Consider the following 27,585-nt stretch of genomic DNA (forward strand, 5'->3'; position numbering starts at 1 on the left):
ATGGCGTCTACTCAGTCTGCAACGGATCTTCGTTCACCTCTCGATAGTATTATGAACATCTTCCCACAAGGCCATGATAAGGCTTTAAAGCAAGCATTTTACAATGCAGCAACTCTCCTCTTCGTATTCCTATCATGTGGAGCTGCAGTGGTGATGTATTTTGTTCTGGAGATCTTCCTCCGTCCGCTGCTCTGGGCCGTTTTGTGTGGGACTGCATTGTACCCATTCAAATACACACTCTCCAGTATATTGGATAGCTGGTTGCAAGGTTTGCAAGATTCAGGTACCCCGTTGGTGGTTGGCACAGTAGCTATACCGCTCACCCTGCTGAATTTTGCATCAGAGGTGTTGGGTCAGCTGGTATCTAAGTGGTATAAAATTCTGATAGCTGTGATAGTTGGTTTGCCGTTGGCATACCTTGGCTACCAATTTTTGGACAGCATTTGGTACGGGTTGTGCAGTGTGTTTTATATGCTCTATAACGCATTGGATTATTTCAGTACACTTTGGGTAAGTATAGATTATCTTTACTTTATCAGGAAAGTCCATGCTACGTCAGTACTTGACTGAGCTGAGGAAACATGCACCCCTTCTTTTTTTTTTTTTTTTTGCATAAAATAAAAAGTAAACAAAGCTATTTAGATTGTCAACAACAACCTGAACAAATATGGATATATCCAATTGGAGTTTCGTGTCTTTTAAATGCTATATTAATTCAGCAAACTGGTCTACACTCCAACAAAGACGCAAGATAGCTAGACTTTCAACATTCCAGAAATCATATCAGGGTTACCTGTCCATCCCTATCCGAACACTACTACGCCCGGTCACGCGTCCTACTCGCCCGCATTACCCACAGCAAATCATTCATAGAACTGTCAACAAAAAGGACTGCTTTAAGAACTCCTTCATACCTAGAACACTAAAGGAGTGGAATAGCTTGCCTGAGTCAATCATCAGCATTGAAGAACCCAAGCAGTTCAAAGCACAAGTAACAAATCTCCAATAGCTCAACCATTAAGCGCACACCATTTTCCGGTTTGCCTTCCCCACTAGGGGTGTTGAACTGTACCAAGAAGAAGAAGAAGAAGAAGACCAAGGTCCTATCACACTACCATATCACTCTTGCTGATTATCATGACAGAAATCCATGTTTACATGTACATGCTTCCATGTAATATGCAGTGCCAAATTGGTAAAGTGCGAAAGGACCATGCCAAATACTATTAAGAGTCTGGATATTTATGTATATATTTCACTGGCAAATACCTATGCTTTTTTTGTCAATTTGGAAATGAATATTGTGGAGGCAAATGAGCCAAAGATTTGTGCAGGGTCTTCTTAAAAAAAAGTGAAAAAAGTATTTTTCCAATCTTTAGAGCCCAAGTTCATATACAAGTGTCATACATGTACATGTATTACCACAAAGAAGATTTTTGAATGCAGCAAAGAACAATGTCAGGGTACCCACAATTTTTATAGAAAACAAACACATGTATCATGTAAAATAACATAAGTTTGACCACCCCGTTTTTCAGGGCTTTTTGTAGATTTTATCATCTGCTGAACCATTTTCTAAAACACTGTTTAGTTGCTCTTTCAACCTATGGAAGTAGAAAAAAATGAGTCAAATGTGAAAAAATGAGATTTCAAAAACTGTTCTCATTTTTGTCCCTATTGACCCCCATGTCCCTATTCACCCCATTCTACCGTACATGTATTTGTGTTGTGGGTTTATAGTTTCTGCACACATTATGATCATAATGTGTGCAGAAACTATAAACCCACAACACAAAATACATGAATGGAGAGTAAAGAATTTGTAAGCTATTTGTATTGGCCTGGAGAGATGGCTAGAGGTCATAGGTCATCCGATAGTCCATCATCGCTGAGCAGAGAGCTTGTATTAGAGAAGTATCCCTGGTATGCCGTGCTTGCACAGCAGGGATCACAAATGATGGCAATTACAGAAAGAGTTTAGAACAAGCATCTGTTTTGATTGCCCATATGACTATGCGTATGTGTACATGCAAGCAGCTGGTGTACAAGAAGGGCTTGATACATAATACCATACATATATGTAATTATGTATCAAGTAACACCAATATATTGGTGTTATAATTCTTGGTCTACATAATCTGAACTGATAAAAATTGTAAATGATGTACAGTGTATTTCTGTAAGCAATAGCATGTCATATTGAAGTAGAAATATCTATTTAGGTAACGTAACAATATAACATGTAGACCTACATGTATTGAGGTCAAATAAAGTGAATTTAATTATCGCCACAAATATCATTTTAAAGAAAAAAGAATGGAAAAAATTATCATTGTGCATGTGTAGTGCATATACATGGACGTCAAGGATTAAATTTTTATATTAAATTAACCCTAACCCAACTAGGACTCACTAAAGCTCACTATTAAAACCGCTCTGCGTGCACGGATTCCACGGGACTTGATGACGCAATCAGGCGAAGTCATATATACCCAGGGAATCGCTATTGGCGGGCCAAACGTCACCTGTGTAGCTACATGCTGGGGATCTTCTGCATGGCATGCGAGGGGTCCGAGGCTCGAATCCCGGGGTGCCAAGTGACTTTCTTCTTCATCTTCTCTCCTTTTTCGTTCCTTCTTTCCCTTCCGATAGCACAAAAAACCACGGGTAGGGTTAGGGTTAAGACCACTAAATTAATTTAAATGATCTGATATGAGATAGATAACAAATTAAAGCAATAACAAATTATATAAACAAACGAAATACACACACATCACAAACACAACCCCACGCCACTCCCCGTGTTTACTCAGAAGATGTATGCGATTTTGGTCCAGTTGAAATTAGACTTGCTGCACAAGAATATGCAAAATTTTGTGATATTAGTCAATTTGAGGAATTTTTGAGTAAAAATTTGGCCATTTGGAAAAAATGCCTCACTGGTGCACTCCATTTCCAGAGAGTACCGGTACATTGTAAACACTGTCACACACCCCATACACACACACCCACACCCCATACACCATTGGCGTAGCCAGGTTTTTGGAACCGGGGGCACAGACTTGTGAATGTACTCAGCAAAAATATTTCTGACCAATTTTTTTTTTTACCCAGGGCATTCAAAAATGTAAAAAGTAGGGGGGGAGGTCAGTTTTCTTTCTCAACATTTATAAAGCAATATCAATAGGTTTATTTTTAGCATAAACAGGCAAGAAGGAAGAAGCCAATCACAGATTTTGGCAACATATGATATGGTATGACATTTTCCCCCAGGGAGCGATGTGTGCTGGCGACCAAAGATGTACCGATGGCCCATGATGAGCAGAATCATTGGCTACGCCATCGACACACATACCCACACCTTACAATGCATTATTTGCCACCAGCAAAACAAATAATTATTTTAATTAATACTCTTTATTTTATCAGGTATGGACAATTGTCATCGCTTTCCTCCTATTGGTCATCTTTTGGTGGAATTCTGCCTCCAAGTCCGTGTTAAGCGCCCTCGCTGTCCCGATATGGATAACTCTGCTGCTGCATCTTGCCAATCTGACTGGCCCGTATCGTGTACCACTCTTTATTCTTGTTATCACATTGGTGGTGATGGGGTATAATACTCACGCCAAAGGAAAAGGTAAATATTGCACAGACTGCCATGTTGTTCCCAAGACGAGCTTCTCCCTGTCAGTCCGAACCAGCGCTAGTCCGAATTTTAAGCTTACCTAACGCTAACCTTAACCCTAAAACTAACACTAAACCTAACTCTAACCCTTTAAACCTAACCCTAACCCTAACCCTAACCCTAACCCTTAACCCTAAACCTAATTCTTACCCTAACCCTAACCCTAAAAATTTGGACTAGCGGTGGTTCAGACTGACGGTGTTTCGGACTTACGGGGAGATCCCGCAAATGTGTGCTCAAAATTGCATTTTGGTTTTTCATACTTTTCTTGCAATGTGCCAGAATAATAATGCAAAGCATGCACATTAATTACATGTAAGCTTGTGTATAAAAGATGTTCGCTTACAAAATATGCACTTTCAAGGTAGAACCTTGTTTTGAGATGACCGTGAGGGATATTGTAGCGGTATTAGTTTTTCACAATTTTACAGGCTTATTCAGTGATCCCAGCGAGAGTAAAAAAAATAAACTTTTATATAAATTTCCTAAAAGTGACGGATAAGTCAATAAATTGGTATGGTATATTTGAAATAAAAAATTTACCAAAAACAAGGAAAACAGCAATATTGACAAAGTTGAAGCCCCATTCAAATACATGTAGCAAGAGAAATTACAGATTCGTGTAATGTCTCATTTTGTCTTTAATACACAGCTTCCAGCTAGCACAGTATGTTAACTAACTTTTTGGAGTAGTTTTGTAGTACTAGTGCCTTATATTTACAGGGTTTTAAAATTTGTGGTTCTGAAATAAAAACCTCACAAAAATGTCTGGTTATACAATATTAGTATTGTTTTGACTCAAAAATAAAACCGTATTTATTCACTTTTTGAATATTTCATTTAGGTGACTCTACTGATGGTCTTGATGATGACAGTGAGATATTTGATTCCAGCTCAGAGACTACCAGCAGAGAGACAAGTCCATCTCCAGAAGAGGAGTCTGTTGGCAGTTTACAAGGTGAGCTGTACGCTTAGAGTAGTAAATAAGAAAGACTTCACCATAGAGATTAGTTAAGGGGGTACTACACCCCTGTCCAATTTTGTGCCTATTTTTGCATTTTTCTCAAAAATCATAGTGCATTGGTGACAAGTAAGATATGTATATTATAGGGACAAGGACTACAACTACTGCACTGGAAAGTTTATTTCAGCACAGACAACAGTTGTGGAGTTACAGTCAAAAATGAGGGAAAACCAGTATTTGATCAATAAATCAATAACTACTTGCCTTGAGTTGCTTAATTTTCAGTGCAGTAGTTGTAGTCCTTGCCCCTATAATATACATATCTTACTTGTCACCAATGCGCTATAATTTTGAGGAGAAAAATGCAAAAATAGGCACAAAATTGGCCAGGGGTGTAGTACCCCCTTAAGAAGAAAGCCTTCACATTAGAGACTACCAGCAGAGAAACAAGCCATTTCCAGAAGAGGAGTCTCTTGGTAGTTTACAAAGTGAGTTGTAAGCTTTGATTAGTAAAGAAGGAAGATTTCACATAAGAAACTACCATCTTGTGAAGAGTATTATGTTTTCAATCTACATGATGAGTTGTAAGCTCAGCTTAGTAAAGAGGGAAGACCTCACAAGAGAGATTACCAGCAGAGAAACAAGCCATTCTCTTGAAGAGAAGGAATATGTTGGCAGTCTACAAGGTGAGTTGTAAGTTCAGAGGGAAGATTTCACATTAGAGATTACCAGCAGAGAAACAAGTCCATCTCATGAAGAGGAGCCTGTTGGCAGTTTGCAACATGAGTGTATGGTAAGCCAAGATTAGTAAAGAAGAAAGACTTCACAGTAGAGATTACCAGCAGAGAAACAAATCTATTGGCAGTCTACAAGGTGAATTGTAAGCTCAGATTAGTAATGAAGGAAGATATTGCAGTAGAGACTACCAGCAGAGAAACAGGTCCATTCCAGAAGAGGAGTCTGTTGTCAGTCTACAAGGTGAGTTGTAAGTTCAGATATTAAAGAGGGAAGAATTCACATTAGCGACTACCAGCAGAGAAACAAGTCCATCTCATGAAGAGGAGCCTGTTGGCAGTTTGAAATGTGAGTGTACGGTAAGCCAAGATTAGTAAAGAAGAAAGACTTCACAGTAGAGATTACCAGCAGAGAAACAAATCTATTGGCAGTCTAAAAGGTGAATTGTAAGCTCAGATTAGTAATGAAGGAAGATATTGCAGTAGAGACTACCAGCAGGGAAACAAGTCCATCTCCAGAAGAGGAGTATGTTGGCAGTCTACAAGGTGAGTTGTAAGTTCAGATATTAAAGAGGGAAGATTTCACATTAGAGACTATTAGCAGTGAAGCAAGTCCATCTCATGAAGAGGAGCCTGTTGGCAGTTTGCAACGTGAGTGTACGGTAAGCCAAGATTAGTAAAGAAGAAAGACTTCAAAGTAGAGATTACCAGCAGAGAAACAAATCTGTTGGCGCAGTCTAAATAAAAGGTGATTTGTAAGCTCAGATTAGTAAATCAGGAAGACTTCACATTACATACATACATACATACAACTGCATTTATATAGCGCAATTTCAAAGAAATGATCATTGCACTTTACAGAAAAACTTACCCTACTACTAAAGACTACAAGTAAACAAAATTATGCAAAAGAAACAACATAAAATTAGAGACTACCAGCAGAGAAACAAGCCATCTCGTGAAGATGAGTCTGTTGGCAGTTTGCAAGGTGAGTTAGGCTCAGTTAGCAATGGTAGTAGTATCAAGTACCATCGACAGTTGATCCCAAGCTCAAACAAATTTAGCTGTGGCGCCTTATGAAAACAGAATAGTTAAGCCAGAGGCTATCAACAGAGAGCTCATCTTCAAGAAGAGTTAATTCCATCTCATGAAGAGGAATTTTTCAGGGTGAGTTAGTTGAACATACACAGTGTTATATAGAAAAAGCTTTGGATGACAGACCACCAGCAGGGTCAATCTTCTTAAGAAATGTCTTATGACAGTTGAGATCTCATGGTCCATGAGCGTGGTTAAAATCTCACAACTTGACATGTGTGGAACCTTAGGGTGCCACCATCTCAGATGGGACCTCAATAGTACCCCTACATGATGAGTTGGGGTTGAAAACAACTCGGGATGTTAGTTGAAAGCTACCCACAGGTGATCTGAAATTTAAGCTGTGTGAATCTGATCAAAATCTCACATAATCAATTTTCTCTCAATACGTTGGCAGGTGTGGAAGGAGAGGATGACCCTGATATAGACAGACCTGCTCATCTTATCATACCAGGCAAACACAGGCACAGGAAGAGGAGGAAGGAACAGAAAGAAGAACCTGTTCAGACAGCCAATTTCTTCTATGCATTATTTTTTGCATGCATCCTGGTCAAGATGTGGATGCATATGTGGCTATTGCAGCTACTGCCTATACCAATTGCTATTTGGCTGTTTAAGAGATTCGCTGTCAGTGTTGGCCTGTGGGATATGTTGAAAAGAAAGGTATGGAAATGGGTGGGGTATGTGTGCACTTGTTTTCATTAACAAACATGGATCCAATGACATTTCACTCATAAAGTGCGGACCCATAGGGACCGTGGATGTTCACAGTAATAAGAGAGCCGAAGAGAGCACTTCACACCGTAATAATGTATATGGGGTATAGGCCGGGACGGCCGCGCACACTGTACTTATAGTATGTCCAGCACCTCCTGGGAGATACTGAAGGGATGCTGCAGCCAAACAAAATTGTTTCGCTTGCCCAAAATTGCAATAGTTGGAGAAAGCTTGTAGTCACCTGCTCCGCAGCAGACTGTTGATGATGATCATGATAGGTCCTCCATTGTAGGTGTAATACCAGGTCCACGGTTTGGCGGTTAAAATATCATATCTTACCATAAAAATCCACGCTTTCAATTGTGAAACATCAGTGCTTAGAGGTCCACGGTTGCGCTGTTAACTGTATAGGAGGCTCATAGTGTCCACATTTGTCTGTGAAAACATGTAGGGGTATGTGTGAGGGGGAGTGAGTGGGTAGTAATCATTACTAAACAAAGACACTTATTCAAATCATTAATGCTTTCCTGGAGCAGACACATTGGGCCATTTCAAGTTAGTAGTTTTTGTACTTGTATGTGATCCATTTCTGATTTTTGGTCCATGTTTTATTTGTTTTGATGTTACTTATTTTCAGTTTGATAATTGGAAGGCCACAGCCACAGAGTGGATTGGGGATAGATCTGATGCATTGATGCCACCCTATATCAGAGGACTGGTGTCTTTATTTCTTAATGGAGACAGAAAGGTTAGTGGTTTGTGTGTGTGTGTTTGTTTGTTTATTTTTTTGTTTGTTTGACAATTGGAAAAGTATAGGATCGTACAAAGTTGTGATTAGATATCAAATGATGACTAATATAATTTGAATTTCAATTCATATAATTTGGTACAAACACTCAAAACTTTTTAATCATTTAATTATGCTGAAAGCTTATTCATTCAAAACATCATTTAATAATAATATGCTTAAAATAACAGTGTGGTTATTGTATCAAGATGTCAATGTCCTGCATAAATTTATTTGCTATGCATGACTTGATAAATGATATTTTTGATAAATGATAATAAAGCCTTTTTTCATGAAGTTAGTAGTGGGTAGGAAGGGGATGGAGATTTGACTGCCCTGTCATATGAGGGAAGTGCAAACCACTTCCCTAGTCATATGCAGTGAAATCCTAATATGTTGTCATATATAAGCTGTCCAGTCTTGCAAATGTATTCTTATTTTTTTTTCAGGTCATCAGTTATCTTCGATATTCCATGGATAAAGTCATCACCATCATCATCATCTTAACAGTATTCACATCAGCCCTGGTAGTCACTTTCTTCTTGGCATTTCAGGTAAAGTTATTAGCAACTTTAGAATACTAATCCCAACCTTAAATCTACCCCTGATCTTAATGTCTTGGGGTAGTGACAGTTATTGTTAAATCATAAACTGAAACTGAACTGATCTTGCCAAGCTAACGAAATTTATACGATAACACATGGAAAATTTAACACGCACCTCACCCCTCCTGTTTGACACTGAACCCTTCATTTCTGAATCTTAATCTATATGTACAAATATTTGTAGTTTGTGCCATTATACCCATCGGCAGGGTCTTAGCTAGCCACCCGTCATTTTAGATGGCCAGTTTGCTCCTTGTGATACCAGCACAATCTGAATCTTAAGCCTTGGATATGTTATTTATATACCTACAGATTCAGCAAGAGAGTATGCATTTAATAGAGATCACCGGTAACTTGGTTAATGATACAGTATCTGCACATCCGGAATTACAACAGTAAGTCGGTAGAAAATCTCATCTGGAAAATCTGATTTTTTTTTTCAACCTCCTTTGAGTAGGATATCGATTTACGGTACATTACTGTAATACCGATATGGCTGGTGTTTACAGTGAGGAGGTTTTGGACAATTTCTGACCGGAAAGAATTTATAGCCATACATCTGCTCTCACCATAAACACAATTAATGAGTCTCTATTGAGTGTGGCATGATATCAAAACTTCTTTCCATCATTACTGACTGGCCATTTGGGGGCATCCAAGTTTAGAAGTGATGGGTATGTACCTACTGCCGTCGCAAAGTAGGGGCCTAACGGTACAAAACATTGTTTTAAAAAACAGGGGTCATTGGGTACAAACAAAATGAAAAATGGGGTCATTGGGTATATTATTTTGAAAAATATAAGGTCATTGGGTATAAAATTTCAAAAAAGGGGTCACCGTGTAGACAATTTTGAAAAATGGAGCAAAATCTGTTTCTTGTTCCAAATTTACAATATAAATTTGTTTTTATTAAAGATGTTTTTATTAAAGAATTTGTAAAAAGGGGGTCATTGGGTAGCCGCACCCAAAAAAATGGGGTGAGCGAGTATGACTTTTGATAAGAAGGGAGTTTTCGGGTATATTTGACTTCTAAATAGGGGGTCCGTCACTTCTAAAGTTGAGTTCCCCCTCCCCTGGCATTTCCCCCCATCTCTCCTTGGATATGCTACTCAGGTCAAAAAGACTCATCATACATGCAGAATAGAAACAAACTGCAATATTTGTATTAATTAATATTGTTATATTAATAATTTTATTTTCATAGATGGGTGACGGAAACAGCTGATATACAGGATACAATGGATTCAGTGCTGGGGAATGCTTATGTGTATGGCAGAGAATGGATAGGGAGTAAGGTCAGTGGTGGCACCAGGAATTTTTTTGGGGGGGCATGGGGGGCAAAGTGAATTTTAGGGGGGGAATCAACAAATTTTGTCGCAAACTAGCCACAAAAAGTGGAAATTTACGTAATTTTGTGGCTTTTGCCTTAAAAGTTGGGGGAAAACTGGGGACAAGAAAAATATTGGGGGGATGGCAAATGCCCCTTTTCCCCCCTTCCCCATGATGAAAGTCATAACACTGTGAATTGATATAGAATGGCGTGCACCAGGACTCACATTGCACGCAGCACCTGCGCTAGTTGCGCACTCCATATTAAATATGTGATTGGTACACGCTTAAGTGTAAGCGTAAGTTTGGACTTTATTGATGTGAGCAATAACATCAACAGAAAATTGGCCAATTATAAGCTGAACAGAGTATACAAGCAGATCATAAACAAATGATCAAGATTGGCCGGCCAAGCACATGGCAAAACCAGTACAGCAGTTAGGCCTACACTGTTTCCCCTGGAAAAGCAAGCATACATATTTTAGATTCAAAATTCTCCTGGTTTAAAGGGGCATTTTGTGTTACCATCCTCCCAAAAAAAAAAAAAAAAGTTGATATTTTTTATACCACTTGAAACTTCTGGCTACATAATGTTTTGTACATAAACATTTCTTGCAGGTTAATTCTTTTAGCAAAATTATCATCAAATTTGTATTACATTCTGGTTAACAGAACAAAATTACAACGCAGTGGCCTATGGAGCAGTCTAATGCACATAATCATGCATAACTCCCAAACGCAAAATCGGAATCACCTGAAATTCTGGGAATAAGCTTTTTGTGTGGATATCTGCTGAAAATGTCATCAAAGGAGGATGTTAGGATCACAAAATACTCCTTTAATTTCAGGAATCATGTTATTACTAAATAGTTTTCAATTGCAGTATTCTATGTCCATTGTCGAATATATATACATTGTACATACGAAACATATTGCATTAATCACCATTCATGAACCAATTGCAGAAATGATGTACATGTTCATTGTTAAGTACAATAGATTCAACTCCAATACACAGTTCCTGACATGTCTACCAACATTCATTACAGGTTCGGACCTTAGCAGGCGGGGATGATGTCGTCAAAGACAACATAGAAAACCAGGCACTTCAAATATGGGACATGTTATACATGCAGTGGATTGTCAAGGTAGTGTTTCTAGAAAATATACCCATATAAGTCCAACTTTTTTGTTGTTGCTTTTTTCAGGCTCGCAGTCTAGTAGGTGGTGACAAAGCCAACCAAGATAACATAGAGAAACAAGTTCTTGAGATATGGGACCAACTTTATGTCCAGTGGGTTGCTAAGGTATTTATTTATGATGGTGCATGGCATGGTTGAATTTGTCTTTGGTTTGTTAGTGGTAGATGATTGCATGAAGGAAGAACTAGACATAGTTTTACCAGAAGTATGCACATAAAACAATTCTCAAATGGGTAAGGCTTTAATATAGGCCTTGTGCACCATCAGAGACTGAGTTTGCGGCAAGCAGCTAATCAAGTCAGTTTTGTTGTCCTACATGTCACATTAATACAGTGTGTCCCAAAAGTCTCTTGACTTCATTAAAACTTTATTATGACAGAAATGTTATATATTTGATAATAATGCACTTGTAGAATTATTAGTAGAGTATCAAACTTGACTTGGGCCCGTATTGAAAATAAGTCAAATTTGCATAATACAAATGATGATTTGACAGAAGGACACCAGATATGTGTGTTGGGGGGTCTTCCAAATATAAAAATGTTAAGCATCATCCACATTACCAAAACTGTGTTGAAAAAAAGAGTAGGATTTTGGGCATACATGGCCACTAGGGTTTATTTTACGCTTTATCTGCACTTAGGAGTCTCACTTTTAGGGGGTACAAGTGTGGTCCTTACAATATTTTAGGGTATTGAATGTGTACAGGTATGCCATAAGGGGTCACATCATTTAGGGTCTTTTTAAGGGTTGATTAACAAGCATGGTTACCCCTTTTAATTTGAGTGATCCACAGATATGTTGTTTGAATTGTTAATGAATAAAGAGACCAATTGGGACACCTTGTATTGCTATTTGGTGAATGGTCTTTTGGCTCTAGTATACTAACATTGTAACTTGTAATTCTAATGCCCCATTCCAGTTAAAATACACACATCCCCTATGGAAGACATGACCTTAACCTCCCACACAGCGGGTGTGAAATCAAATGGGGTTACCTGAATGGGTGACTCCATTTGAAATCTACATCCACTGTGTGGGAGATTAAGGTCATTTCTTCCATAGAGGATGTATGGATATCAACTACCGTAAAACCTCGTCTACAAGCATATATAGTGTTTTTGATGAAAGCTAAATTAATACGAAACAAGCTTTAATATGCCAATACAATAGATTGGTCTTACAATAGTACTTGTTTGTATATGCTTGGATCTGTAATTTATTTGTTCAAACTCCATAATGGTGCCTGGATTAATTTAGCTTTCATCAGAAGCACATTAGGCCCAAAAAAAAAAATGGTTGTCTCAAAGCTCACGAGAAATTTAAAAACAAATGCGAAATGCGATTTTTTTTTTTTTTTTTTTTTTCATGGTATTTTGAGAAAAAAAAGTCTGATTTTCACCCAATTTTTCTGGAAAAAACTAAAAAAAAATAAATTTTGAAATAAAAAAAATTTCCGCATTTGTTTTTGTCAAATCGTGGGATTTTACAAACGCTGCGTCAGCTTTGAGACGAACCTTTTTTTTTTTTTTTTCCTTATATGCTTGTAGACGAGGTTATACGGTATTAGTCCAATGGGCAACAGGGGAAACTATCCTTGTGCATTCTGGGCAGCTGAAAGGTGGTGGAATTTTGCAAAGCAGTCAATTAGGGAGCTGTTATTTTGTCTAGAATCTGAGTGTGTTTGTGTGTGTCTTTCTTTCTGCACTTAGTGTTACACACGATTTCTATGTGGTAGAAAGACTCTTTGAATTATTTCTGAATAATAGCTTACAACCACTAATATTTCATTATGTTGTGTTCTACTAATTAGCATTGGTATCAAGGGTTAATTTGATTCTACAAGAATACCTTTTGACTTATCTCAAAGTGGAGGATTTAAACACTTGTGATGAACTAAAATGGTATAATTTCCAATGACATGAGTCAGTAACATACTGGTATGTAGTGAGTACCAATCACAGCAAATGTTAGAAAAATACTAGTAATGTATTGATTGTGTATAATTGCATGGGTGCGCAATCCGCATTCTATGCAGTGGTTTCAGACGTGTTTGCGTCATGTACATGTAGTATTGATTCATTTTCCTTGTGGGTTGATACCTTCATATTTGCTCATATTTTCTAACATTTTTAGTGACAATTTTGTTTTAAAAACAGACATCACAAAATGTGTTTTATCGTGTATGAAATTGGTTATAGACTGCAAATTACTTATTGCTCTGGAAACTGTACAAGATGATGCACTTGTAGTGAGATGGTGATGCGTCTAATGCACTCCTTCATGTGGGCCTCGTACATTAGATGCAGCAACTCTCAGTCCTTGTGCAGTATTTCACTCTCAAGAAGTGATACACAGTTATAAACCTGTAATTGAACAATCATGGCTCAACAATTGGCCACAATTTGTGCAGTATGAGTTTTTGTTTCAAACATACTTAAAGCCTTAATGTACGATCTTTTTAAATTTTTAGATTTTTCTTTTTTTCTTCTAAAATGATCATATGCAATCATTATGAAAGTTCCCAATACAAATAAAAAAAAAAAACATTGTGAATTTGCAAAGAAACAACATCATAAACTTCACCTCTATCACTCAAACATCTCGCACTTGCGATTTTGATTAGGACAGCGAAAAGCGGCCTCAGAGTTAGTCTCCCTCGCGCCAGTTTGGTTACGTTCCTCCACATGTGGAGGGAGCGTAAGCAAGCTAGTTTTGTAGGAGACTACGGTTTGCGATCGTGGCCGACATAAAGTCATAATCTAAAATTATGACTTTATGTCGGACCAACAGAAAATCGTCCCGTTTTACTACAAATAGGACGAATTTGACAGTTTGCTCATAGATTTAAATTAGAACATGTGTAAGTATTACAAATATGCCAAAAAATCGGTTTTAAAAAAAATAAAGGTAAATTCTGAAAAAAGATCGTACATTATGACTTTAAGGACATTTTATGAATGTATGAACATATTAGTTTGAGATTTTGGTGACTACATTTAACTGCCTTGTTTCTTGTTGTAATTGGGCTATTCCATTTCAAATATGCCATACCCCTGTGGAAGATTTGAGAAAATGTTCAACAGAGGGAGTATGTTTTTCAAATGGAATTGGATAGAGTGAATTATTTTGAAACAAATATGCCCCCTTCCTGTAAAGGGCTTTACCTTTATCTGTCACAAGTGAGAGATTTGTGGCAGATAGTGAGTACCGTATTTTAAATGGAGCGAGTGCTTCAAATGGAAGATGCCCAATTGTCTATTCTATTTGAAACTCATACTCCCTTTATGGAAGACTTTAGCTAAATGGGCAATTCCAAGCATCATTCTGTAACACAAAGTTTGCATATGCAAATTACTGGAAATTATGATGGTTTGGAAAAGTTTCTCCCGCCTTAATCATTCACTTACCAAAAATATTTTCCATTTTGCTATTTATCTACATGTTTGGCTGCTGCATCAAAACAAAATTCATATGCAAACTTTGCATTGCAGAATGATGCGCTTGGAATTGCCCAAATATTACACATGGGGAGTGTGGATTTCAAATTGAATAGCCCGTTATCATAACATTACCCATAACATAACCATTAAGGATAGTGTAGTAGTGGTAGATTTGCACGGCATTTATGTATCTGCTTGTTGTATTGGATTCATCTTTTGTTTCTGATAATTTATATCAACTTGTGATTATCCTTTTCCTATATATTTTCAATACCATACTGATAACATTATGGCCCTGATATGACTAAACAATGTAACTCTATTATAGAAGGGAATGGGTGACCCCATTTGAGATCTACTCCTGGAGATTAATAAGGTCATGTCTCTGAACAGATTCATCAGGATCATTTATAAATCACTGGTAAGCAAATGTTCTCAAACAGATCCAAATACCGTAGTAAATTAGGTACTCACTAGAAATATTTCGATTCCTATCAGGAATCTTGTTCACTCTGGTTCGGTGAGTGGTAGTGTTTCTAGATGTTTTCAAGAGCGCAAAGGTAAGCGTCAACTACAGAAACATACAAGTAGGCCATAGCAGAGCAGACTGCAACAAATAATCACATGATTGGGTGGGAGGAGGCCAAAGTCATCAACCAAGAGCTAGGCTAACAAAACAACCCATTGGCTCAAAGAGGCTATCTGGATTAGGAGTAGAGGCAACACCACCATGAACAAGGACGAGGGGCGTACAGACTTGATTGGATCCACGATCAGATCATCAATCGGCAAGCAACCCATGTGACATCATCAAAATCCATCACAAAGTTTGCCGATAACATCTAGAAACACTACCACTCACCAAACCAGAGTGAACAAGATTCCTGATAGGAATCAAAATATTTCTAGTGAGTACCTAATTTACTATTTGGATCTGTTTGAGAACATTTGCTTACCAGTAAGGTCATATCTTCTATAGGGGGTGTATGAATTTCAACTGGAAAAGTCCAATGGCTTCGTCCTTGAATATTTTAATTTGGTGTAACAACAGTAATACAAATTCTGTGATGGATAATATTATTTATAACATGGATTATGTCGATTATAAATCAATATGGTGCGATAAGACTGGCAAGTAATTAGCTCCAAAAAAAGCAAAAACAAACAAACATACACACACAAATCATGGACTGAATAGCTTGGTATGGCTTGTCAGTCCTCTCGTATAGATAAGTTGACTTCTGACGTCAATGCCTGGCAGTATGCGCACGCATCATCACATTTTCAATTGTTTTTTGCCTGGCAGTATGCGCATGCATCATATTTTGATCAGGACCCATGCTTTTAAAACTCCTGCCACATCACAATAAGGCTATTGAACAGTTGAGTGGTTGCATGGGGTTCACTCAAGCATATCGATATACTCAAATTCTCAAACTGTCCTAGTATGGAAACCAAGTTTGACAACCATTTTATGATTTATATTTGTTAGAATGCAACTAAATCAGAAGATCAGGCTATAGAACCAGGTGGTTTTCTCAAAGGAGACATGTCATGGGGTGGTCTCATGGATAGCGTCGGTAGTTCCAATGTGGATCTGTCTGGCATCATGGAAATCGTACAGGATAACATTGATACTGTCAAATCTGTAAGTATAATCATTTTTATTTGGGTATAAAGGGGACTGCATTCACAGGCTGGGGTGCCCATCTCTCTTTAAAAGGAACTTGGGTCAGACTCCTCCCATATAATGTTGCTGGGGCAGGGGATGGCTACACCTCCTCCGCAGCGAGTCTGTTACCTTCCCGGCATTGAATAAAGCAAGTACCCATTTGTAAAGAGGCAATGGGGTGAAGAGCCTTGCCTAAGCACACAACACATTGATGCCGCTGGGATTCTAACCCACAACCTCAAGCTACCTTGTGATTATGAGTTGAATTCCCATGCAACCCTAATTTTGGTATATATATGTTAATATGGATGTCACTGATAGGAAAGTAGGCTGAATCCTTTTTTGTCTATCAACTTATCATGATGTGATGCTTTTTAGTGCAAGGAAATATACATGCATTGACAATAGTGATAGTGAGGCTTCTGATGTGGCTGTGTTTTTTTCATGCCATTGTGTCAGGTTAACACAATAAATTTTATAAATTTTAATTTTAATTTTAACATTTATTTATTTCGGATACTGGTTAAAAGGTCAACTTGGGCACAACTGCACAGAATAAGCTCTTCAGATTTTGGGGATAGAGCCCACCTAATTTCAACAGAGACTTTTATGTACTTTTTCAGTAAATTTTGTAAATAGACAATATTTTCAAATAGTCAGCACTATATTGATGTTGACAAGGTTTCATTAATCATAAATACTATTCATATGTTTTCATAAACCATGTGAAACAAGAGACTACAGCAGTAATATTTCTAGAAATAACTTTATGTCATTGTATTACTTTTCAGGTTCTTGAGTCGGTGTGGATGGTTGTCAAGGGCAACGCCAATCTGCTGTTTACAATCTGCACAACTGCTCTCTCTGTGGTGTTTGAGGGCAGCACAGCACTCCTTAACTTTGTCCTGTCATTTGTAAGATTTTATTATAAGGTCAAAAAAAACATGTTTGTTTCCTATAGCAAGTCAAAAAAAGTCAAATGCTAAATATGTTTTAAAAAAAAATCTATGTCTTCAAATGACAAAAATACCTTTTTTGCTGCAAATTGGAATGGGAATTTACAGTAGGTCTCTCCGACACACACAAAAACATCATATTCAAGAATATTTATGATCCCCTTTCAACCTGCAGATTAAAAAAGATATTAAAAAAAATGTGTGATGTTTTCTCCAGTAGTTTTTCACTACGCTCGTTTGTTATGCAATGCCTAAATGTTTACTCCAGTAGTGTTTTATATTATTTTTTGCAATTTTTTCCGTTTTGTTTGTTTGTTTGTTTCTTTGAAAGTGAAAACAAATTCTAATGTGCAAAATAAGCCTTCAAAAACGTAATGCGCGTGCCCTTCAGGAAACAAACTTGTTTTTTATTTGGCCTAATATAGACTTGAATCAAATGAGTAAAAAACAAGTTTTTTAATCTACAGAAAAAATGTACAAAGAGAGTTATTATGTTAAAGAAGCACAGATCAAGAAAGCAACTTTAATTTCACTATTGATATACTTGTTTAAAATTATAGTTTTTTTAAATCTAATTCATGAGATTGTGAGTGCATGAGTCCAAAGTTTACTCAATCAATAACGGGCCTCTGACGTGATCCACATTACTGTATTATAGGTAGTAATTTTCGCGATGGTTTTATTTTCGTCAAGACAGGTTAGGGCGTGAACTTCAGAAGATTCAAATGTGAAATTTTGTCATTATAATAAGGCATGCATTTTGCGAAAATAACAACAGTGCTTTGTTGGATGTTGCATAAAATTCTGTTCTTGAAAATAACTACTTATTCAGTCGTGTACCCACTTCCACATAAATAAATGTTGTTAAGTATTAAATGAGTTGAGTGTTAATCCGTTACTGTTGGGGCACTATGAGGTGATGTCATATTCAGTACAAACCATACCGTTATCATATATTATTTGATTCCATATAAGATTTCATATAAGTAATATATACTCCTATATTTTTAAACATATTTCAGGTTGTCTTCATGACCACTCTGTTCTATCTACTAAGCTTCAGTGGTGATCAGTATCTTCCCATGGAATGGCTCTCAAATTTTACACCAGGCGGAGGAAAAGGCTCTGAACCTAATAAATATAGTACAGCAGTGGAAGATTCTATCAGGTATGTTGCCTTACAACTAGTTTAAGAGTTATTTAAGTGACTACCGGAATGCCTGCGCTCTGTGTGGGCCTCCGCTAGTTGAGTTAACGTTACATGTGGTTGACATACTATGTTTGGAATTTGACTTGTTTACAGGGGTGTGTTTGTTGCATCAGGGAAGATGTCAGCCTTCTACGGTATCTACACATGGCTGACACATACAGTGTTTGGAATCCAACTTATATATATGCCTGCTGGTAAGTGTATCAACAGAAATGATTGAAAACAGAAACTCTTATAATATTGAAAGGAACAGACATGTAGGCTGTACTCAAATTATAAATAATGAGAGAAAATGTGTGTGCCACATTGTTAAAAAATGGTTGTGTTGCATTTTGAGTATGTCCAAACGATACTCACTATTGTTGGGTATGGGACGATTGTGGGTCAAGAAGGAGAGTAACTTACACATCGTCATTGGGCAGTAAAAATCTCCTATGTACATGTGGCCCTTGAACATGTTTAAAACAAAACTGCCAAGAGGAGGAATTGCTTTAAACATATTCAGGGGCCAATGGCAAATAGGAGGTTGTTCCTGCCCAATATCGACATATGAGATTCAGTTTTCAATTTCATTACATGAACCATTCTCAGAGCTTTATTTTGCTGAAAACCTTAGACTTACGAATCCAGAGATATGGCCATTTTAGTGTACTGCACAGAAGAATCAAGTACAAAGGAAGTTGAATACTATTATTGGCTATATTTCAAAATCAAATTAGTTAAAGTATCGTTCTAGTATTACGAAAGTATGTTTTTTTTTTCAATATTTATTTACGCATACTACTGTGAGTAAAAATTAAGATTTGTTTAACCTTCACAATTTTTTACAGACCGACTCTGAAGCAGATGATAAAAAATATGACACCACTGAATGTTATGTTATCTTTTTTTATTCCTAGTGCTGGCAGCCATATTGGGAGCCATACCATTTTTGGGCACATACTGGGCTACCATCCCAGGGGTCATTGACCTTTTGGTGCAGGGTGAGAATGGCATGGCATTAGGCCTATTCATTGCACATATCTTGCCTACTATGATGGTAGATACAGCTATATATGCAGAGATTAAGGGGTAAGTTGTGTATTATCATCTTTATCACGTTTGTTGTGGTTTGGGTCAACCATTATAAATATACTACTTTTGTAGTAGAATGTATTGGAACTTATACTTTAGATCAGGGGGTTGGCAATGGCTTTGTTCCTTGACGCATGCATCATAATGTGTCAAGGAGATGTGCTTTAAAATCTTATATCTTGAAACAGTCATGTGTTGTTATGTCAAGCATGTATATAGAATTCATTTACAAACACTGCATCTGTACCTCTCACACTCAGAGGAGGCTTAAAGGCATTCCTACAATGCACTATGATTGAGAAATCTGATCAATACAACCTAATTTTAAAGGCAAAGTCCCCATTGCCACACACACAAAATGGTAATTTTAAAACTGCAGCCAACGAGCTAAGTAATAGTTAAGACTTATGACTGATATTTGATTTTCTTACAGGAAACATTCATATTGTCCCACTGCATTAATTTTATTCATAAGTCTCGATGTTTTGAATGTTAAATAATAGGATGAAAACACCAGATATTTGCACACAATCCCAATGCAAGGTATGATCAACTGTACCACATGTGTATAAAAGCCAGACATACTTAAACATCCTCTGTCTCACACTCTAAAGCAAAATTGAAATTAAAATGAAAGTAATTTGAATTAAACTTCAACACTACTTGTTTAATTTCGCTCACTGGAAGCGCTTTCCAGGAACTTCTCATCGTCAACCGTGTTGTGAGCTCTGATGTTTTCTTGAAATTGAAATTGTCTTGTATTGATCGACCAATAGCTTGTTAGTAAGATGTTGGCAAAAAATTAGTGAAGATAGGATAAATATTTATATAATATTGACTAGCTTTAAGTGTGATACAATATATTACACGAGATAGAGAATTATTATTGTTATTATCAGACTGACTTGATAAAATCAAATTAAATGTGGCTGATTTGACCTATATATTTTGCAATGACCCCTATTTTACAGTTTTGATCAGTTTTGCAATATATTTTTGTTGTTTATATGGTATGGTGCAGTGATGTAAATGAAATTGCAAATTCTTGATGTTACATTATGTTTAGGCGACGAAAAAAGAAAACCCTGTTCTACAGGCCTGACCGACCCAGATTTTGAACAAATTGGGAAAAAAAATTTTCTTGTACAATTGAATGCCGACCCAAATTTCGGAAATTTCAGGAACAAAATTTTTTTTTCTCAAATTGCAAATTATTTACAGATTTTGGTGATTTTTTTTGGTCTTTCCAAAAAAAAAAAAAAAAAAAAAAAAAAAACAGACCGACTGACCCTACTTGAAAGGTCCGTCCATGAATCAAGAATAAAATTGTAGAACAGTTGATAAAACTAACCATTTTTGTCTTTTCTTCACAGAGGTGGACACCCATACTTGACAGCTCTATCCATCGCAGGAGGCATCTTGTATTTTGGCCTTGAGGGGGCGCTGATCGGTCCCATGCTTCTTGCGTGCCTCTTAGTTGCCATAACACTCTTCAGCAAGCTTATGCAGAGCGCCCCCAATATGCCAGACACACCCGTGAACCCCAAAAGAATCAGGTGGGCTTTAAGGAGGTATGCATGTCGTGACACTTTTATTCACTTAGTAATATTAAGAAAAAGAGGAGGAATATTGTGAGTTACACAAATTTGGTATGTAATTATGAATAGAATTATATACCAAATCACCTGCATTTAGTGTCTACATATTTGCAATTTGTGATCTGTAATTGAATTAAATGCTTTGAGGTAATGATTAACCTTGAGGGTCCAGATTCTGTATATATAGCTCTGTACATAAAGGTATGGAAACAGTAGTAGTAGTGCCCCCCAAAAAAAAAAAATGAAAGAGAAAAGTGCCCCGCTTATCAAGAAAGCTGGCTAAGACCCTGTATGAAAATCCACCACATTGGACTGTGACACCTAGTGCACCGCTGGCATTGTTGGGGAAGGTCTAACAAAAAAGAACCATGTAGTGCTCATCGGCACATTATTGCAATCATGGGTGCACTTGGAACCAAATATTGTTGAGCGTGTGGTGAAAGAATCCAGAGGTTCACTTCATATCTCTCCCCGCCATGCATGAGTTAAACATGGTGGAGTCTGAGCTCTCTTTGTTTAAACTCTTTGCTTGAAACAGAAGGTAGTAATTATTACCAGCTACATCTCCAGATAAGCAGGTCATATTGGTAACAATTGAATACCTGAGTGGAAGAAGGGCCCAACTCCATTTTACAAAAATGAGTTTATCATATTTTAAAAGACCTGTACCGTTGCCATTGTAACATTTATCATTTCACATGACGTTATAATGTATGTTCATGTGCCAGTACTAAAAGTACCATCAACATGAAAACAGTTTGTCTCTTAAAACTTTTCCAAACTTGTGTTTTTTGTTAATATCTCGAAAAAAAGTGTTGATGGAGTTGGGCCTTTCTTCCACTCGGGTATTCAATTATATCTAAACACGCTATAAGAAACCAAAGATACCATTGCAGGCTTCACATATCCAGATGAGATCGCAGAGCTTACAAAAGCATTTTAAAATGGCAAAGATATTGTTGGTGATTTGAAGCTTTATCTCATTGTGATTCCCTCCTCTTTTTACTGCACATTTTAATTACTCACATTCAAAGGGTACTTTGTCACTTGATTTCATTTCAAAATATGGACCAAGTTTTTTCCCTTTATATATGAGTGCTTCATCTAATTATGATTGGAACTCATTGATCTGTGTCAAGTGACAAAATCCTTTTTAATGTGTCTGATGACACTACTAAAACTCTACAAAACAAGTTTCAAAAGTTTTTGCATAATATTCTGTTAATTTATACAGCTTTCTGAAAGCCCAAGTTTCTATGAGAGTTAAAGTCATAAGAGAAAAGGTAAAACATATTCAAAACTGGTATTTGAAACTTGTTTTGTACAGACTTTGATGTTGCACTTTAATCAATTTGAGTTAGACTTGGGTATATTAAAATTGGTCTTATATGAAGTAATATTTATAAATTTATGTGTCAGTACATATTTAGAAGAGATGCAATTTTGCTGAATTGGATGATGTGACAATGGGCTATTCGTGGTGAAATTCATAAATACCACTTATGGAAGACATGACCTTCATCTTGCACACAGGGGTATTAAATAACATATTTGATATAATCAAAAATATTTGCATTATTAGGTATTCTGACCCAACATGAACAGTGTGAGTATTGGATTAACAAAGTAAAAAATTGGCATGGCAAAATGCACATCAGAGTATTGATGGAGGACAAAACAACAGGAAAATGCATGAATTTCAGAACAGGATATATAGCATATATTTGAATGTTTACCAGGCATAAAAGTGCACTAAAATCAGCAAGAAATTCAAATAATAAAAGATCAATTCTTGTTGTTGTTTTTTAAAATATAAATCGGATCTCTCCTTGGTTATGGTTATATTTTCAAAATATATTCTTAATTTTTTGAAAATTGAGTAGAATGAAGGTGGAGGTTATGTAACATAAGCTACACATTTGATTTGTGCATGAACTTTTTTCTGTATTTTGTGATTGCAGTGAAAATTATGCTAAAATGAATGGTGTTTTTCAGAATGTTGTCTTATTATAGCACTTGGTTGAATCACATCTATGAATGTTCTTTTGCACTTTGTCTGTATGGATGTTATAATGGGCTATTCCATTTAAAATCCAATATGTTCCACAGGGGGAGTATGAATTGCAAATGGAATTAACATATTAGGCAGCTCCATTTGAATTTCATACACTCTCTGAGAAAGATTCAATCTGAATCTTCCACTGAGGGAGAGCGAGATTCAAATGGAGTTGCTAATATGTTCATTCTATTTGAAATTCATACTCCCCCTATGGAAGGTATTTCCAAAATCTTTCACAGGGGGAGGGTGGATTTTAAATGGAATAGCCCAATGCATGTGGATGACCATACGTGAATTTAGTCTTTTGGTTTGTATGGCCGACTTGGCAAGGCCAAATCAAAATAATAAAAGGTTAGACTGCAATGTGTGGTATAACTGAGAGAAGGGTTTATTTAAGTCACTGTCACCATCACTGTCACTGTATGTAATCTTTTTACAATATGAACACTCTTCTGTAACACATAATAACACATAATTTACAATAGGTGGCATAGGGAAGTTTTTTATTTAGAGAGTGTTACCTACACTTTCACCTTCACTAAGTGTAGTGATGACTTCAATATCAATCACAAGCTGAGATATATGGCAAATTATACATTGGTATGCGGTGTTTTGTGATATGAACGGAGGAAATTCACTCAAAGAGTGTGCTGAAAGTTGAGGGAATATATCTGATATCATGTATGTATGAGAAGGCCTAATATGGCTACTACAATTGTGTTCCAATATCTGGGATAACATCCACTCCAGCGATAATAATCGTGATATCTGCGATAACATCCACTCCAGCAATGATAATCGTTGGGAGCACACGACAGGGAACACACAGAACTGTCAGACCACCTGTGAATATAACATCAATTACAGTGAGAATGAGGGGTACAAGTTGATATATGTTTGTAACCAATGTATAAGTGTGTTATCAGACCACCTGTGAATAATGTTATGATTTTCGAGACATAACATCAATTACAGTGATAATGAGGGGGTACAAATTGATATATGTTTGTAACCAATGTATAAGTGTGTTATCACTCGTGTGATAACATACACACATAATGAAAATGGTGGCCATTTTGAAATCCAACATGGTTGCCAAATGGCTGGTTGAAAAAAAATTGGACAACTTAATTTGAGTTCCTTGGCCTAATCTCTACCTAAAAAGGTAAAAAAATCAAACGGTAGCAAAATTGCCCATTAATATCATAAGTACAGTACTATGCACTGTCACCTCTGTGGTGATTTTAACAGCAATTCAAGGCATTACCTGTTGTTAATTTGTGAGCCTGAAGTGTGACAAAGTGTCTCACAATTGTGGACCATTGTGACAATAAAATTTATGAGGGCCCAAACCCAAGGGCCTAAATGGCCCTTGAAGATGTTGGCTTATTTCAAACACTGAAGTTGAGCACACTACTGTAAATTGTCTACGTAGTGCCAGAAGTGGGTAAGTGAACTAGCTGCCATGTGTAGCTGCCATGTGTTAAATGAGTACAGTATACTGTAGGGAAATTGCAAATGTTCACAGGGCAGCTGTTTGCACTTATCTACTTCTGTGTCTGCTTAGTGCCAGAAATGGGTAAGGTGAAATAGCTGCCGTGTGTTAGATGAATACAATATACTTACTTACTGTGTGTAAATTGCCCAATGTTCACAGGGGGCAGTTATTTGCACTTACTCACACCTGGCACTAAGCAGTCGAAATATCTTGTATACAAATATACTGATAGAATTGGTGTAATCTTGGCAACCAGAAACTAAAATGAATGCATCAATAGCTGCACTGAAACTTGAACTTATAAAGTATAGATGTGATGGTATTGACCTGTAGATAGCTTCTGGTGGATGAAGGCATTTCTGGTTGTCCAGTTTCAAGATTTCCCATATGAATAAAGGTGTTCACAATTTGAGTGCTCAGTGCCAGAAGTGGGTAAGTGCAATAGCTGCCGTGTGAACATTTGGCAATTTACACACTTGTGCTCATCTACAAATGGCAGCTATTGAACTTGCCCACTTCTGGCACTGAGCAGTCAGATTTGACTATGTAAGGCGACATTTCCTGACTTTTAATTGGAATTTTCCTGATCTGGATATCTTCTCTACGTTCTGTTCTCTGGACTTCAATCATTTACCCCACTCACCCAACCCATTTTGTAATGCATTTGTTCTCTTATTTCTCCCTTTCAGGTCCGATACACAGTAAGGTGCTGTTTACGTTACCCTGACTAGTGAGGCATTTATCCCTTATCAAGTATGAGAGGTGTGCTTACAAGTATAGATGACACAACAGTGGTAGAAAGTGGCCACCATATTGACATTGGTATACAGCTTTATGTTTGCATGGGTGGTATGTGGCTATGGACAATCTTTGTTTGATGTAAGGGCAAAGTAACAGGGTGATGGGATTTTTGCAGGGCCAAACTCTTACGGGTAATACTACTTTGTAGAGTGCATATGTTAGAACTCCAAGTTCACCTTATAATACATCAGGGGTACGGTACCTGTTGTGTACCCCTGGAGTTCATGGTTAATGACTGGAATGGAGACCATACTGTTTGTACTTAACTTAAATGTGTAAGTCATTGGTGCACAACATAATTATGACATGAAAACCAGATTTGTTCATTGACCGATTCAATTCCTCCCACCAACTAATCTGGCATTAACATTGGAATTTGGAATTAGCATTCATTTTTGGTATACTTGTATTTTCCTATTACAATTATAATTATTGAATTACAGTACTCTTTCTTTTCAAAGAACTTGTTTATAGTTTTTATGTTCACATATGTTAATACTCATATTTCCAAAAATGATAATTATCCTTAGAATATATTTTCAGACCAGTTTGTCATAGTGGGGCTAACCAGCAATTTGATTTTCGGTTGAAATTCATATAGCCTGTACAAGAAAAGGTATGACCTTAATTTTCCACACAGGGAGTGTCAATTTCAAATAGGGTTACCTGAATGGGTGACTCCATTTGAAATCTATGCACCCTATGTGGGAGATTAAGGTCATGTCTTCCATAGGGTGTATAGATTCAACTGGAATAGTCCATCTGAAGCATAAGCTGGACTGCAGGGAATACAAGTTGTGCACCCGCTGTAGCTGTAGCTGTAAAGTAACTTGTAAGTTGAAGTTTGACTTAAGTAGTTCAGAATGGAGCTGTGTATTCTTTCCAATAAGTGCTGTGTGTAGGTGCTACTGAATCTATCACAATGTTTGCCAGCATAAAGTCTCCAACCAACTTGTCTGTCACCATCTGGTTTACCCAGTCAGTGATCCACTGATTGTGAAAGTTGCATTACTTTCTGATTTAAATGGTGACCACAGCACTAGCCACCAAGCAGAAACAAACACATGGAGGTTGATATTGCTATGAAATTTGTCGTTTTGGTACATACATGTATGACATTTGTACATGGAGATGGACTCTCCATCATAGTAGATATGTAGTATGGGGGATTTTAGGGGACAGTTTAGGCTAGATAATGTCCATCAAGTTGACAGCTAAATTTGTCCAAAATGATAACATTTTTTTCTGTATCAAATTTTGTACTTATATGGTAAAAATTATGATGAATATCATTATTATAATTTTTTTTAATGGCCCTTATATCTCAAACAAAATTGAAGGATATATTATCATTAAATTTGTGAGGCAATGATGGTTGGATTTCGACAAAAACATGGATGCAATATAGTCTGTATTGTTCATTAAATACTTAAAATAATTCTATTTGTTCATGATTAAAAAGAAATCATGTTAATCTCTAATTTATTTTGATATATATTGTCATAAATTTGAAAAAACATGTGTTGTGCCCCTTTACCTTTGGGACTATTCTATTTGAAATTGTTGAAATTTTCAAATTTGGTTGGAATTCCAAAATGTGCTTCAGGGTGTGTATTTTCAAATGGAATAGCCCGTTATAATTTACACCTTGTCTTTAAGATATGTTTACAAGGAACCATTGTGTTATTATGTTATACAATGTATGTAAAAATGTTAAATTTTGTGTCTTCTTTGAGATATTTATTTTTAAAGATTAGGTAAGTTTTCATCCTTAATTATTGACCATGCAGTCTTTAACAAATTTTGACATTTATTGGGAAAAGTAGTTTTAAGATGTATTATGGAAGAAACCAAATTGAAAAAAGGTGCAATTTGTATAAAAACAAACAAACATAAAAACAAAACAAACATTCTGAATCTGACTGTGATTGGATACCTCCCTCCAGTTGAAAGTTGTCCATTTCATAACAAAAATCTTTTGAAAGACAAATGTAACAATCAATTTGATTGTCCAGTTTGTATTATTGTTGAAGAAAATATTTCAAAGGCTGCCATAGTATTCTGTATTGAGCAATTATATAGTAAGAGTACATGTACCATTGTTATAACTTGTCAAATATTGGATTTGCACAGATCTATAGTGTTTTTGTCTAGAT

The 27,585-nt window shown here is 36.7% G+C and overlaps 1 protein-coding gene across 2 annotated transcripts; it reads left to right on the forward strand.

Annotated features, from left to right (window-relative positions):
• LOC140143124 (transmembrane protein 245-like) lies at positions 1-27,536 on the forward strand. Of its 2 annotated transcripts, none has more exons than XM_072165179.1 (16): positions 1-510; positions 3,430-3,637; positions 4,530-4,643; positions 6,876-7,141; positions 7,833-7,943; positions 8,432-8,536; positions 8,900-8,982; positions 9,792-9,882; positions 11,125-11,223; positions 16,054-16,209; positions 17,025-17,147; positions 18,212-18,357; positions 18,493-18,593; positions 19,299-19,470; positions 20,847-21,044; positions 25,318-27,536. In XM_072165179.1, exons 1-16 carry the CDS (start codon positions 1-3, stop codon positions 25,331-25,333), a joined length of 2,499 nt encoding a protein of 832 aa, XP_072021280.1. In that variant the 3' UTR covers positions 25,334-27,536. The 2 variants fall into 2 exon arrangements, with proteins under 2 accessions (XP_072021280.1, XP_072021281.1); XM_072165180.1 differs by having other exon boundaries at positions 20,847-21,029.
• The last annotated feature ends 49 nt before the right edge of the window (positions 27,537-27,585 follow it).

This window comes from Amphiura filiformis, chromosome 20, assembly GCF_039555335.1.
Source record: "Amphiura filiformis chromosome 20, Afil_fr2py, whole genome shotgun sequence".
In the NCBI taxonomy this organism is placed as follows: domain Eukaryota; kingdom Metazoa; phylum Echinodermata; class Ophiuroidea; order Amphilepidida; family Amphiuridae; genus Amphiura; species Amphiura filiformis.

What these genes read in the sequence shown, in the direction of transcription:
- LOC140143124 (XM_072165179.1), top strand. Translation starts at nt 1, where the DNA reads ATGGCGTCTACTCAGTCTGCAACGGATCTTCGTTCACCTCTCGATAGT. An exon ending in ATTATTTCAGTACACTTTGG is followed by an intron (nt 511 to 3,429) that starts GTAAGTATAGAT and finishes TTATTTTATCAG; the next exon opens with GTATGGACAATTGTCATCGC. An exon ending in GCAGTGGAAGATTCTATCAG is followed by an intron (nt 18,358 to 18,492) that starts GTATGTTGCCTT and finishes ACTTGTTTACAG; the next exon opens with GGGTGTGTTTGTTGCATCAG.